General features: G+C 27.6%; 3 protein-coding genes across 3 annotated transcripts; 1 reads left to right on the top strand and 2 right to left on the bottom strand.

Moving 5' to 3' along the window:
- Nucleotides 1-1,177: 1,177 nt before the first annotated feature.
- On the bottom strand, nt 1,178-3,562 carry LOC101503660 (receptor-like cytoplasmic kinase 185). Its single transcript, XM_004508246.4, has 4 exons — nt 3,356-3,562; nt 2,352-2,518; nt 1,701-2,261; nt 1,178-1,635 (listed from the first exon to the last, which is right to left on the bottom strand). Exons 1-4 carry the CDS (start codon nt 3,426-3,428, stop codon nt 1,366-1,368), a joined length of 1,071 nt encoding a protein of 356 aa, XP_004508303.1. The 5' UTR covers nt 3,429-3,562; the 3' UTR covers nt 1,178-1,365.
- A 2,497-nt stretch (nt 3,563-6,059) lies between these two features.
- Nucleotides 6,060-6,716, bottom strand: LOC101503330 (monothiol glutaredoxin-S2-like). The gene has a single exon (XM_004508245.4). The coding sequence runs from the start codon at nt 6,633-6,635 to the stop codon at nt 6,327-6,329; it is 309 nt and encodes a 102-aa protein (XP_004508302.1). The 5' UTR covers nt 6,636-6,716; the 3' UTR covers nt 6,060-6,326.
- A 6,139-nt stretch (nt 6,717-12,855) lies between these two features.
- LOC101503006 (monothiol glutaredoxin-S2-like) lies at nt 12,856-13,555 on the top strand. Its single transcript, XM_004508244.4, has one exon. It carries the CDS (start codon nt 12,910-12,912, stop codon nt 13,216-13,218), a length of 309 nt encoding a protein of 102 aa, XP_004508301.1. The 5' UTR covers nt 12,856-12,909; the 3' UTR covers nt 13,219-13,555.
- Nucleotides 13,556-15,208: the final 1,653 nt, after the last annotated feature.

The raw sequence follows: 15,208 nt of genomic DNA, 5'->3' as shown, positions 1-15,208 counted from the left end.
ACATTATGTCATTTATATTAATCATTTAAAAAATATGCATAAAATTTTATAAATGATATATATTTCTTAATTTTTTCTATAATATTTAAACACGTAAAACTTAAAAAAAAAAAGTAAAAATTAATGTTTTTAATTACCTTAATATGTAAAATAATTTTGACAATTAATTTGTTGTGATATTTCAATTAAATTTAAATGTTTTATGAGAGTAAGTTATAGAATTTTTAAACTTAAAGGATTGTGCAATTTAATAATGTTTAAAGATTAATGGTATAAGTGATTGTAATTTAAAAATTCGAATTGAAAAAAAATAAATTGAAAAAACTTAAACAAAAATTAAGCTAAAGTTAAAGAACTAAACACATATTTTCCCCTTAATATTTGTATCCTTGGCAAGCTAATCTGGGACCTTCTCTAAAAGTTCATCATCTAGCCATAGTTTTAATGTTTTCTCTGCTGGTGTTTGGTGGAATTGGAGAAATAGTACTATGTGTTTTACTGATGAGGAACTACCTCTCCAACACTTGACTACTGACGCTCACAATTTGTCTACTAGTCTCCTGTCTAGTTCTTTTGCTTTCCTTTTCCTTTTTCTTTCACTTTGTAACCAAAAAAAGATGCACGTTTAGGATTATCGTGCGAGAATAAACAGTCACATAGTATACATAATAGTACTATTTTATACTAGCAGCATGTATAAATTATATTTCTTTTAATTTTCCTCCGGTTTGCTTTTTATATTACCCCGTTTTTTTTGTAAAAATTGTATTCTAGTTGTACTTTTGTTGTATCCAAATTGGTCTTTAATCGAATGTGAATGAGATAGTTGAATGTCTCAAATTCGTCTATTATCAATTGTTATTTTTGCTGCTTCATTTGACTTGCCTAATCAATAAAGGATTACAAGTCAATAACTATGTATTTCATAAGTTCCACTTATGTCTGTGCTTATTTAGTTACTGTGTGCTAATAGTGATAGGATTTAGAAGATACTTGTAAAGTGTAAACTCACCCCTTTGCTGTATAAACCGAAAACTTGAGACTCTAGCACCAAATTTTAAAATGATTTTTTTTATGCAAAAGAAATTAACATAATCACGAACCATAAAAACAACTATGCATGAGCTATAGGCATCAATCAATTATAAAAAAAAAAATAATTTTATTCTAAGATATTATTTTTTAATCAAAATTTAGAAGGATAAAGCGAGGAGTTGCCATCTTATAGCACACATTACAAAAAACATTACCTTGGGGGCCCTGCAATATGAGCATGCTAATTTTTCATATGTTTGGTTCTGAATGAAGAGGAAGATTATTTAGATGTTTTTATATGACCCTACTGAAATTAATCTCTAATATAACTCAATCATAATACATCTTCCTATGTGGGGCTACTATTCTAGTCTTCTCATAATGAGGATCAGAATGATCAATTTGGTCATTATACTTCATGTTGAACTCCAATGTAAGAGCAACCACAATATCACCAATGACAGGCCTTTTAGAAGGTTCTTTTACCAAACACATTCCTATAATGGCAAGTGCTCGATGAAATCCTCGCAATGGATAACCTTTCAGTAGAGGGTCAACTATTTTGCTGAAGTTCTTACGGTTGCCCAAAAGAGATTGTGCCTGCACATCAAAATTTCATTGATACATAACTATTTTGTATATGATAAGAATAAATTGGAACTTACCCATACAACAATATTTCTCTCATGGATGGGACGTGTTAGATCAAAAGCCTCTCTTCCTGAGATAAGTTGAAGGAAGATTACTCCAAAGCTGTATACATCAGACATCATAGTTGTTTCTCCTGTGATAACAAATTCAGGGGCACAATAACCAATTGTTCCCGTGAATCGATTCGGTCCATTTTCATCTTCTGGTCCAAGTTTTGCTAACCCAAAATCTGATAACTTGACACTATAATCTTCATCTAAGAGAACATTGGATGCTTTTAAGTCTCCATGTACTAAAGGGGGAGATGTCTTGTTATGCAAGTAATCCAAACCCATTGCTACTTCAAATGCTATTTTTATCCTTTTGTTCCAATCTAGTGGCATCTTGTTTATATGACTCTTTAATGACCCAAATGGCATAAACTCCTGAACTAGTAACCTTTGATTGTTATCAGCACAGTAACCAATCAAGTTCACTAGATTTTTGTCATGTAAGAGGCTTAGCCTCAGAACCTTCACCAAAAATTCTCTATTTCCTTTGAAGTTATTTGGGTCAAGTTGTTTCACAGCAACTACCTGTACAAACAATCAATACTTTCAATACACTAAAAATGTATATATTACAAAGTTTGAATGCCAAAGCAACAAGTTGTTATTTTTACTTACTTTGTTAATGCTATCAAGGTGAGTTTCGAATACACGCCCCAAAGTTCCTTCACCTAATAAACATTCTGGACCAAAATTCTTGGTAGCAGCTTCAAGCTCTTCCAATGTAAATTTAGGTGCTTTAATATTCTGTAGTGACTTATCGTTTGGAGCAAACTTATATCTATCTGCACAAATAATAATTAAGCAAGCATGAATGAACAGAAATAACTATAAACTTTTAAATATTTTAATACCTATATTAAAAGTTTAGTCTGATATATTAAAAGGCAATGCCAAGATGATTATGTTGCAAGTCACTACTATGTCACTAGTTCAAAACTACTTGTTTGTAAATCATAATTAGCAATTATCTTTAAATAAAATAGCATAATTAATGACAAGGTCTATGTTGCAAAATTACATATTGCATCACATCATCGATTAAAAATGGGATTCTAGTACATTTAATGTAAAAGATCTCAATTGTCTGCTAAGATCAGCATAAATAATATACATAGAAGTAAAGTATTTAGATTCTTCTGAACAAACTTATCATTTCAATTAATAAAAAGCATTCAATTACAAGACCAAAAAAAAAAAAAAAATCAATTACATTTTTAGGGACACAAGTTCATCTTAGTTAGAAAAGGTTGAAATAGTGACAAAAATTCAAAAATGAAAAATTTCGTCACTAAATATTAACAACGTCAAATTTGATGACTAATTTTACTTTTTCTGTCGTTAATTTCTGTTGTTAGAACCGATGAAAATTGTAAGATTTTAAAATTTAATTAAAAATAATATTAACAATACACTCTTTAATACACATTTTTCAACATACTATTTTATTTTATTAAGTTGATTGAAATTTAGATGAATTGAGCCATCATAACTTACATAATTTTGACAGTGTCTTATTAGCCCTAAGGTCAAATCTCATACTATTGTTATAAACAGAGTAAGTGGCATTATTAAAAACGAAATTAAAAAAGTGGAATAGAAGTTAACAAATTAGTGGTGACCTGGGAAAATCCTTGTGGAGTAAACGAAGTCAGCATTTTTGTTGGATGATCCAAAAAATGGAAAACAACCCATATTATCAAATTCAATGATTACCTCTCTACAGTCATTAATGAGAAACCAATATATTTATTAGGAGAAGTAGATCAACTAATCCGACAAAACTCATCAAATGTAATAATAATATATAGTAATGTAATGTTATAATTAAATAAATAATAAGAGAATACAAATCATATATATAGAGAGAAAAGAGAGAGTTTGAATCGGGAGTTTGAATTTGTCAAGAGAAAATGGTGTTTGAAATCTTCTTGGGGTTTGAATGAAAGTAAGGATCTGAGAATAATTACTTGATAATTGATTTGTAATTTGAAACATGATATCTTTGAAGGATATGTTGTCACTCTAAATCAATTTTATATTAACAACCAATCAAATTTAATAATTTTGTCATAATATTTCAATTTTGTAATGTATTTTAAAATATTTTTTATTTTTCTTCTAATTAGCTCTTTTTAGATCTTCTATATGTGGTTTAATCTTTTATAATTATATAATTAATTTTTATTTTTTATGTATTGAAATTGATCATTATAATATATAGTGCCATAATAATTATACGTCGACAATGTAAAATAATTTTACATAATCCTCCGAAAATATGAATTAGTCATTTTATATTGTAAGTAAATTTATGTAAAATATATTTTTGTAAATAAAAACTAACACATACTTTGTTTTTCAGTAGATGTCAATATAAAAGTATTGACCATGTATATCATTTAATTTTTCCCTTATAATATATAGAATATTGATTTTAATTTATCCAATATAAGCTACATATAAGAAAATAAAATGAAGTAATTGTAACAAGAAGAATCGATTAATGATGGAATGAATGAGTTAAGCAAGGTGAAATGCATGCAGAGAGAATGGAATGGAATAGAATAAATGCACAGGTTGAGTGGATTAGAAATTCGTTGATATCTCGTTTATTTCGTAACGTTATTCGGAAAACAGACATTGTTGGAAGCACTTCAACAGTCTCAATCTATAACTACATTAAGAATTTTCTCCATGCCACTTGTTTTCTTTTCTCCGAATTCCGTATATCTAATTATTCCATCATCAAAAGGAGGAATCATCTTACACTGCGTTTATTCTACTTTTACCATATCATAACACACACCTTTCTACCCGAATCGCATACCTTCTCTCTATATATTAGATATAACTATAATTACTCACACCATTCAGATCCATAAATTTAATTTCAGATAATACGTTTTTTTTATTTAATCTTTTATTTAATTTTAAGTAATAATTTTATTATTTGTATTTTAAAATGTCAACAATATTATTTTTTTTACAAAAATTAAAAAAATTCATCAAAATCTTCGAACAAAATCTATAAAATTCAAAATCAATTTCAAGAAAATTCATATATTCATCAAATGCATAACTCAAATATTCAAATAAACTTATATTTTCATCTTCAACAACATCAAATTCATCAAATAAAGAATAAATATATGAGTTTATTTGAAAATTAGTTATAAATATAAATTTGATGAAATTTATATTATATTGAAGATGATAATTAATTTTATTAATTTTGTTTGAAAATTCCATTAGCTATAAATGAAGGGGCAATGTTTTTTAAACAAGATAATAATTCCACTATAGTAACGTTCTTCTAACTAGGTTTTTTAAACTTTTAGTTCCGTAGAGAATTGATTTTCTAATGATTCAGAATTTTGGTTAAAAAGATACGTAAAATTTGATTATAAAAATTTCAGATAAAATTTAAATTCAATTTTTTTAAATGATTTGTTATTAACTAAAACTTATTGATTATTTGATTTTAATCGCTTGCTTGTTCTTTTAACAAGTTTAACAATTACCATGATCTAGAAACACATTTGAGGTTTATATTTATTATTTCTAATTTTTTGGAATAACAAATGTTTTAAACCATGCAGCGGTATGATGTCAAGTGTATGTCTATTGAACTCTACTCTATTCACGTTAAAAATGATAGTGGAAATCTTGCTTTTTAAACACACACTAATTATTGTTTATGTTGTTGGTAAAAATACAACATTCAATATTATATTCCCCTACTTTGTTACTCCACCACTAACTCTTTTAGTTGAACCACCAAATAAATTTTATATTTTCACATTAACTATTACTTTTTTCATCTAAAAAAAAGTTATTTTCAGCAAATTATATTAATATACATTATCACAGTAAAAAATAAAGATTATACCATCGACTAATCATAATCTTTTTTATCATAAAAACACTTTAGACTTTAATTATAAGTATTTAAAAGTCACGCGCGCGCGCGCACATATATATATATATATATATTAAGGTTTATATAGCAAGGTCACTGGCTAGTATGTGCTATATATATCCCATAATTTTTATGATGTTTTTGTGGATAAAATATTTGAAAGTATCATTTCAAGTTTGCCAATTCATCAGATGGCTAACAAGTGATGGTTTCATTTTGGAGCCCAAGTTATTTTTCATTATTAATTCAAAGACTTATTTACTTTCTATTCTTTTCATTTTAACTACTTTGATCTACTCTCCTAGTTAGAGAGCCTACTTTTAATTTAAAGTCAGCTTAATGATTTTTTTTTTTGAAAATACTAACACATAAAATTAAAAGAAAACACCACAAAAGCTTCATACTTGCTGCAACTCATCCATATATAATTTATTATCATATACTTATCAAAAAGATAACATTACATTAATTTAACCTCAAAAAAGAAGGCTAAATGGAGGATTTGGATTCCTTGTAGCTATAAGTGGTACATAGTAGTAGAAGATCGTAATCTCTCAATGTCACACCCCAAATCTATGAATGAAGTTAGCCTTATTATTAAGTATCCCATGCATGCCATAATTAAAGTCTAATAATATTAACTCATAATTTATTAATTGAGTGGGGAGAAATTAAAGCCAAAGAGCACCAGCTTTTTTAAGCATTGGAATCAAAGAACGGTTAAGATGAAGAGACATAACTTGATTGGCACCACCAATAAGGTCACCAGCAATGTAGAGAGTGGGAACAGTTGGAGAACAACCTAATCTTGAAAGAGCTTGTTCAATTTCTCTCCCTCTTGGTATCTCATCAAGTTCATGTACTGCTGGATTCACACCAAACTCACTCAAAAGTGTCTTTATTGTATGACTCATGCAACATGTACTCTTGCTGAATATCACCACTGGCCTCTCTGAAACCATCTTTGTTATTCTCTCCATTTTTATTTTTCTAATTTATCAATCTCTATTTTCGACTTTTTTTTATGTGGACTGTGCTTTGAGTTTGAGCTAATTAGCCAAATGTGCCATTGCTTATATAGGTGTTTGAGGGAATTAAATAATTAAAAAGTAATATAGCTAAGGAAAAAAAGTGGAGAATCGTGGATTAGATATTTGGGTCGTTTTCAAAATCGTTGAAAGTGATAGATCAAAGCTTTCTTTTTAATTACTACAATGCAATATGTATGTGTTGGGTGGGTCCCTCTTCAAGTGGAGCCCACATCAAATAAAAAAAAAAAAGTGTGCGTGGACTTTGGTCCATGTGAAGGAAAATACTAGAATCCCGAATATTATAAAAAAACACGACGATTAGTATTGCAGCTATGTAGGAATACTATGCCAGACTTTGAAATGTTTGAGTCTGATTGCGATTAATTTTTTAAGTTTAAGTTTGATACGATTTATAATATGTTTTTTTTTCCGGCCTGACCTGACCTTTTTAAAAGTTAGTATAGCTTGAAAGCCTATTTAAAAGCCTTATTCATATATTAAAATACTCTACTCATAACACATGATGCTCTCCACATACCAATATCAATGTATATATATATCGACTATCGAATATGGAATGACTACTGATAGATTGCTTAATTGATATAATTTAAAATATGAAATAATATTATTAATATAATAATAAAAAATAACATTAGTAAATAATAAAATATATATAGGCCGTCTGTCAGGACTAATAGGCTTTTTATTAGTCTGAACCTGACATATTTAAATAAATAGGCTTTAAAAATACTAAATAGTTCAGACCAAACCATAAATAGGTAGACCATAAGCCCCTAACGGACGACCTAGCCTATTCTCATCCTTAATATTAAAAGAAAAATTGTACGAGAAGTAGATAGGACAAATATTTTTGGATAAAGGTGATAGATGTTGTTCCTTTTCGCTTTCGTTTGAAATTTTAAAATTTTATTTTTATTATTAAATTTATTATTTTAATAATTTTTACTAATAGTTTCATCTTCTATGTTAGTTGGTTTGTAATATTCACTTTTGTAAATGTATTTAATTTGTTTATTTTTATAAGCAATTATTTTATTAAAATGGGAGTAAAGGGGTACAATCCAAGCCCTAAATTTACAAATGATGGCAAGATTCATACTCAATCATATGTTGGAAGATCATACCAAAAATACAAATAAGATCTAACATATAGTCAACAACATTGTAAACACTTGTTGGACGTGCCTGAAAACACACATGTTCTAATCATTGACCTCCACTTATCATAAAATTAAAACCTTGTCATCATACAATCCAAGAACCCCTGGCTGGCAGAGTCATATATATGCCTTTACAAAACCCACCTTAAAGATTTAGCAAGCACACCTTTCTTGAATTCCTTGGTAGGTCAATTATTTCATTAATTGTTAGTACTCAATCAACCAACTGTCTACCCTATGTAAAGGCATATTGTGATTGGGAGATGATAGAATCCATTGACACCCTATTAGAGATATATGGCTAAAATCTCAAAGCTGATAGAGGAGTCCCATTTAGGAGTCAATGTGATGAAATAAAAAGATAAGCTTATAAGGGGATTAACATCAATGGAAATATTATGAATTAGCATCCCTTTGGAATGTTATTGAATCCCTTGTTTTCAATAAATCCCACAAGTCTGCAAGAGCCCTAGTTTTGTGATCTAAATCTTTCAATTAAGATACTTGAATCTCAATACCAAAAATCACACACATCACATCAAAATTTTGATATTTCAATAATAAATATATGATATACTTTATATAATGATCATAATTAGCCAAGTTAATTAACTCCAATGATTTGGTCTAGTGAAAGAAAAATAGACATTGAATCCATAAGTTGTGGGTACGATCGTTGCCAGTGAGATTAAAATAAGATAAATATAAATTTTATATAAATGTTCAGTAAATTCTAAATTCTTTCTTATTTTAGACCGATGCACAATCTTCTCACCATAAATTTTCATTATAAAATTTTTTTCCAAATTAATTAACAAAAGTCAATTTTAACCGACTTATAAACAACTTAGACATAACTTCAGATATATCTAACATGTCTATCAAAATATGGTTAAAACAACTTATAAGGACAGCATATGATGTCCACCAATATTTTTTCTTATCAAGTAGCTAGCTAGCTAGATGGATGTATTAAATCATGCTTGTGGAATATTTGTGGAAAGTTAATTAGTTTTAAGTTCTTTCGGCTTATATACTCCAAAAATAGTTCTTTCGGCTAAAGAGATAATCTAGGACAAATTATTTAATGCTGATGGGAATCATTGGTTGAAAAAAATATCGATTGGAATATCTTTCTAGTTACAACTTACAATTAGAGAAAAATCAATATGTCATATATAGCAAAAGCTCATATTATATCCTAGTCTTGTGGGTGTCACAATATTTTATCCCTAGCAATTTAAAAAAATTAAAAATATGATGGAGCTTTTCCTTTTCAATTGTGCTTTTGGGAGGGTTTTGGATACTTTATCACGAGAGGTTAATTAATTGTTTTGGTCTAAGCAAAAGAAAAAAAGTAATCATTATTATTTTAATTAATAATTGTTCTCTGTTGAGAAAAAACACCACACACGTACAGAGTAATCGACGTTTTTATTGTACAAAATCCTAATATTGTGATGCCATATTTGTCTTTCCAAAAATTTCAACTTGCAAAAAGCTAAAATTCTTTCTCCAACTTGATCCACCACCGTCATTAATTCATTTTTGACAACTTGCCCTCTCTCTTTGTTTACGTACTACACCTTATTTGAATCTTAATTTTAAGATTTAAATGTACTTATTTTCTTTTCAATTTTTTAACTGTGCAATTTTATTGCTCTTAATTTCAAATAAATGATTTTAGTTTCTCACATTTGTTGGAATTCAATTATGAGTGGTTAGTCCCACATTGACCACGAATGGAGGCTATATCGGATATATAAGGAGAATGACTCATAAACTTAATGCCTTAAGGTTTTGGGTTGAGACGTGGTGTCTAAGTCTCTTATGAATTCTTGTTTAGTCCATTCCAAATGTTGGGCTCCATCGGACTCCCCAACAACATTTACTCTTTTTTAATTTATAGTTTATAATTTTTTATTCTTCTTTTTAAATACATTGTTGATGTGACATTATTTAATTAAAAAAATCATATGTATCAACCAACACTTTAAATTTGTTCGTTAAGATAATTCGAGTCGATTAAAATATAAAAAAAATCAAATAAATTAAGGCACATATTTTCATTAATATAAAGCAAACAAAAACTTGTAAAGTTACATTATCTCTTATGGTAACTAGCAAGTTATGAGATATTTTTCTACTTTATGTTTAGTTTGCAATTCTACATTTTTTTAAGAAGTTTTAATTACTCTATTTTCAATTTGTTATTTTAAATTTAGTGTATTTAGTAAATTGTTACATGATTTTCTTTTTTAGAGATTTGGACCATACAAATTTTTGTTTGCGTTAGATCGGTGAAAATCCACTCCCTAATTTATTTTGAGTTTTTATATATTTCAAATAAGCTTGAAATATCGTAATAATATCTTAATTAATAAATTTGAAGTGTTGTTTGACACACATAACCTACTTTTTTTTTTCTTTTTAAATTATTTTCCAATTTTTTTTTTTTAAAGTGGGGCTATAAAATTAGAAACGAATAAGTGTGGAAAATTAAAATTGCTCTTTTAAAATTAGGAGAAATAAAATTGCACAATTGAAAAAATTATAGAAGAATATCGATTATTAAAAATTAAAAAGAGAAAAAACTGTACAAATTAAAATGAGCTCATACAAATGACAATTTCAAACATATGTCACAATCACATAATTATATCATTAAAATATTAATACTTTAATGTAGGGTAAAAATATATCAAGATAAATATTAAGATAATAGAAGTTGGTTGTTGATATTATCAAAATGCCAACTATAGATTAAAATTCCGGTAAAAAACATATAAAGTAAACTTAATCTTTCAAATTAATTTTTATATACAATGTATATTAATGAATGATTTCTTCAATGATTTATTGGTAAGCATAAGATCAAACTTTTTTGTGTGTATTCGGGTATAGGCGTGCATGAGAATATATACATTTCATTTTATAAGTAAGTGAGCATATATATATATATGCACGTTAATTATGTACGGATAGAAGAAATGGCCTTTGGGTTCTACGTAGAGGCACAGATTTGTGTGGAGGAAGAGGAACCCTATGCATATGGTTTAATTTGCTTTTGCAGCCTTTTTTGTGTAGTTATCGCAACAAAACGTGGCGCCACGAGAGACTTGACAAACACAATGGTATATATGTAAAAGTGTCACACTTTTAGTTTTTGACATCAACATCACTTGTACCACCAATATTCCTCTATTTAGCCATGCCAATAGAAGGAAAAGAAAAAGAAAAAGAAAAAGAAAAGAACAAAATATTAGCTTTTACATTTGGATGGATTTTTATATAGATCTCTAGGACACAGCCAACCATGCACAATGCTGCATATATGCATTCTCTGGACAATTCCTAGAATAATTTTAATAAATTTTATATTCATTTTGAAATAAAACCACTTTATTATTATTAATATTAATAATAAATATATAAATTTGTTAAATTGATATAAAAATTATTAAGACTAGTATTTTTAATATAGTTTAGGTTAAATTTTGTCCGACTTTCGAACATATAATCAGGTGGAGTTTCTACAACTCTTCATAGATATGGATATTTTTTTTCTATGATGCTATAAATCAGATATTTTTGGTGAGATATTTCTAAAATATTATGTATGTATATTTAAAAGTTCTTCATTGACATGGTTATCTTGTTGGACTAATAGTTGCGGGGCAATCTTTGGGATATAAATTCAGACCATGCGCAAATAGAGATGCCATTTTTACAACCAGATGCGATATTTTAGTTAATATTGTAATATATAACTGCTCAAAATTAAAAAGACAAAAAATCAAAAATTACATCTCTTCTTTTAAGTGAAGTGTACTTTTCTATAAATTTTGTCATTCTGCGAATAAAAAAAAATTATTAAAAACTTCATTATTAAAGTCAGCAATTGCTTGATATATAATTGTATGATAGTAATTGGTAAAAGGTATTAGAGAGGTATTAGAGACGTTGACAATAAGTACATTTTATATCATGGCAACAATATCAACGTGCAACAATATCGCAACATTTAAGTTATGTTAGAATATTAATTATATCTACAGAACAACATAGTAATCATAATATATTATTATTAAAAATATCTGATCTAGTGGTCACAAGGTCAAATAGTTAATATTCATTGCAACTCATGGAGTTCAACTTTAATCATATATTTCCCTTTCCAGAATTGGATGCGAATCATTAAAGAGGTCCCAATTGGATAAATCCAATCCAACTTTTCTTCCATCGCAGCAGATGCTCAAAGATAGATAATTAACGCATATAATATTTCAGTGTCAACAAATTAAAAAGTTACAATACTAATACCACCACGCAAGCACATCAACTAACACATACATATTAAATAATTAAATTAAATAAACGAAATAATATATTCAAATAATTAGCTAGCTTTAGTTAAAAACAAATCATCTAAAAAAATTTAGATTTAAATTTTGACTTGAAAATTTTGTTTCTCCTAAAAATCAGAGAGTTAAAAAAAGTTAAATTAAATAAAAAATAGTATAATATCATCTATAATGGACCCATAATATTCACTACGCAATATTCCTCCAAATAGGAAGTCGTATATATTATTGCAATGCAATCTTGAAAAGAAAAAAAAAAAAACTTGATGTGGTGCTGAGATTCAAATAACCGTACATATGAAACAAAGTTAACAATCATGGAGAGATCAATATATTATAAATTAATAAATAAATAAATAAATAAATTGTTTTTGAAGGTAGCTAGCCGTACCCAAGGGTACTTGTCTTGACTTGTTTCCGTATGCATGCATGCATGCATATTGCATTCATAAAGAATATATTTTGTAGTAAAAAGTAGATTTTGATCTATCACTTTCAACGATTTTGAAAACGATCTAAATATCTAATCCACGATTCTCCACTTTTTTTCCTTAGCTATATTACTTTTGAATTATTTAATTCCCTCAAAGCCCTATATAAGCAATGGCACATTTGGCTTAGCTCAAAGCACAGTCCACATATAAAAAAAGTTGAAAATCAGATTGAAAAATAAAAATGGAGAGAATAACAAAGATGGTTTCAGAGAGGCCAGTGGTGATATTCAGCAAGAGTACATGTTGCATGAGTCATACAATAAAGACACTTTTGAGTGAGTTTGGTGTGAATCCAGCAGTACATGAACTTGATGAGATACCAAGAGGGAGAGAAATTGAACAAGCTCTTTCAAGATTAGGTTGTTCTCCAACTGTTCCCACTCTCTACATTGCTGGTGACCTTATTGGTGGTGCCAATCAAGTTATGTCTCTTCATCTTAACCGTTCTTTGATTCCAATGCTTAAAAAAGCTGGTGCTCTTTGGCTTTAATTTCTCCCCACTCAATTAATAAATTATGAGTTAATATTATTAGAGTTTCATTATGGCATGCATGGGATACTTAATAATAAGGCTAACTTCATTCATAGATTTCGGGTGTGACATTGAGAGATTACGATCTTCTACTACTATGTACCACTTATAGCTACAAGGAATCCAAATCCTCCATTTAGCCTTCTTTTTTGAGGTTAAATTAATGTAATGCTATCTTTTTGATAAGTATATGATAATAAATATAATGTTATCTTTTTTATGAGGTTAAATGTAATGTTATCTTTTTGATAAGTAAATGATAATAAATTATATGGATGAGTTGCAGAAGCTTTTGGTGATGTTAATTTTATATTAGTGTTTGCAACATTTTCATTAAGATAATTTTGAATTAAAGATAGTCTCTAACTTGGAGAGTTGGTCAAAGGAAAATGAAAAAGAGAAAGTAGATAAAATTTTAATTTTTAGAAATTAAAAATAAGTTATAAGATGGACTAAGAAAACGAAAGGCTTTTAATATGGTCTTACTCCAAAGAGTTTATCCACACACAAAAATCATATAATAATTAACACATACTTGTGATGTTGCTAAATAATATATATAGAGCTTAATTTATGTATTACTAGTACATACAAAATTAACAGACAACTAATCACATTATTTTATATATACGACTTTTAAAATACTTATAAATAAAGTTAAATACTTTTTATGATATATATGGCAATTATGATTAATTGATAATATAAATTTTTTAGTTAAATTTATCTATATATTAGGTGAAAGAAAAAAATTAAAAATACGATGATAACATTTTAATCATTTAATTATGATGTGTGTTAAAAAGTAAAATGGAAGTGAGCCTCGAAAAAGTACATTTTTCCCCCACAACATCACACTAACATTAACATGCTTAAAACATTTGCCATTTCCAAAAAAAAAAATAGAAATATATATAATAAGTATAGAAATATTAAAAATAAAAAATGTGTTTCTAGATAATATTTTTGACAAAATATGTATCTAGGTGACGGTACTTTGTTTTTAACTCACTAGATCATGCATGGTACTTGTAATTAAAAGTATGTTAATATATAGTAAAAAAAAAAAAGGAACAAAATAAGAGAGTATATAATTAAAAGGCGTGTGTTATGATATGGTAAAAATAGAATAAACGCAGTGTAAGATGATTCTGATGATGGAATAATTAGATATACGGAATTCGGAGAAAAGAAAACAAGTGGCATGGAGTGAGTTGTTAAATAAACGAAGATAAAGAAAGATGCATGGAGAAAAATGTAGTTATAGATTGAGACTGTACTTGTTGAAATGCCTCCAACAATGTCTGTTTTCCGAATCACGTACGTTACGGAGATATCATCGAATTTGTTATCCACTCACAAGCATTGCATTTATTCCATTCCGTTCTGTGTGCATGCATTTGACTTTGCCTAATTCATTAATTAATATTAACTCATCACTTCTATAATCACACATAGTATTCTATTGTATTGGAGTAACTCATTCATTTCATCACTGGATTCTCAATAACCAAATTTTCTAGTTACGGTAAATCTAATCCAGAGCAAAAATGTGAAAAATGATTGCAGTAAGTGGGAGTTTTTCCATTTTTAAATTTTATTATTTTAATAAATTATTGTTTTTTAAAATTGAGATATTTTTATAATTTTCAAAAGTTTTGGAGTAAACATGAAAATTAAATTTGAGTCAAAATCAAAATTTTAAAAAAGTTGAGGGATTATTTTACAAATTTTTAGAGATTAATTTGCAAAAAAGTATGAAAAATATAAAGACTAATATGCAAATTTTGAAATATATAAGATCAAAATTATAAATTTGTAAGTACTATTTCATTATTACAATTTCAGACACAATTTGCATATTCATTCTATTATAAAGAAAAAAGAGCAATTGAAATTCTTAAGTTTTATGCGATATTTGAAACTCTCTAAATTATCTTTGATAAAA

This window comes from Cicer arietinum, chromosome 7, assembly GCF_000331145.2.
Source record: "Cicer arietinum cultivar CDC Frontier isolate Library 1 chromosome 7, Cicar.CDCFrontier_v2.0, whole genome shotgun sequence".
NCBI classification, from domain to species: Eukaryota; Viridiplantae; Streptophyta; class Magnoliopsida; order Fabales; family Fabaceae; genus Cicer; species Cicer arietinum.
Note: the sequence above shows the minus strand (reverse complement) of the source record. Positions and strands in the feature narration are given on the sequence as shown.

Coding starts and splice junctions, on each gene's coding strand:
- LOC101503660 (XM_004508246.4), bottom strand. CDS start 3,428: ATGGGTTGTTTTCCATTTTTTGGATCATCCAACAAAAATGCTGACTTC. Junction 2,519..3,355: donor CTCCACAAGGATTTTCCCAG/GTCACCACTAAT, acceptor TTATTTGTGCAG/ATAGATATAAGTTTGCTCCA. Junction 1,636..1,700: donor AGAGAAATATTGTTGTATGG/GTAAGTTCCAAT, acceptor TTTGATGTGCAG/GCACAATCTCTTTTGGGCAA.
- LOC101503330 (XM_004508245.4), bottom strand. CDS start 6,635: ATGGAGAGAATAACAAAGATGGTTTCAGAGAGGCCAGTGGTGATATTC.
- LOC101503006 (XM_004508244.4), top strand. CDS start 12,910: ATGGAGAGAATAACAAAGATGGTTTCAGAGAGGCCAGTGGTGATATTC.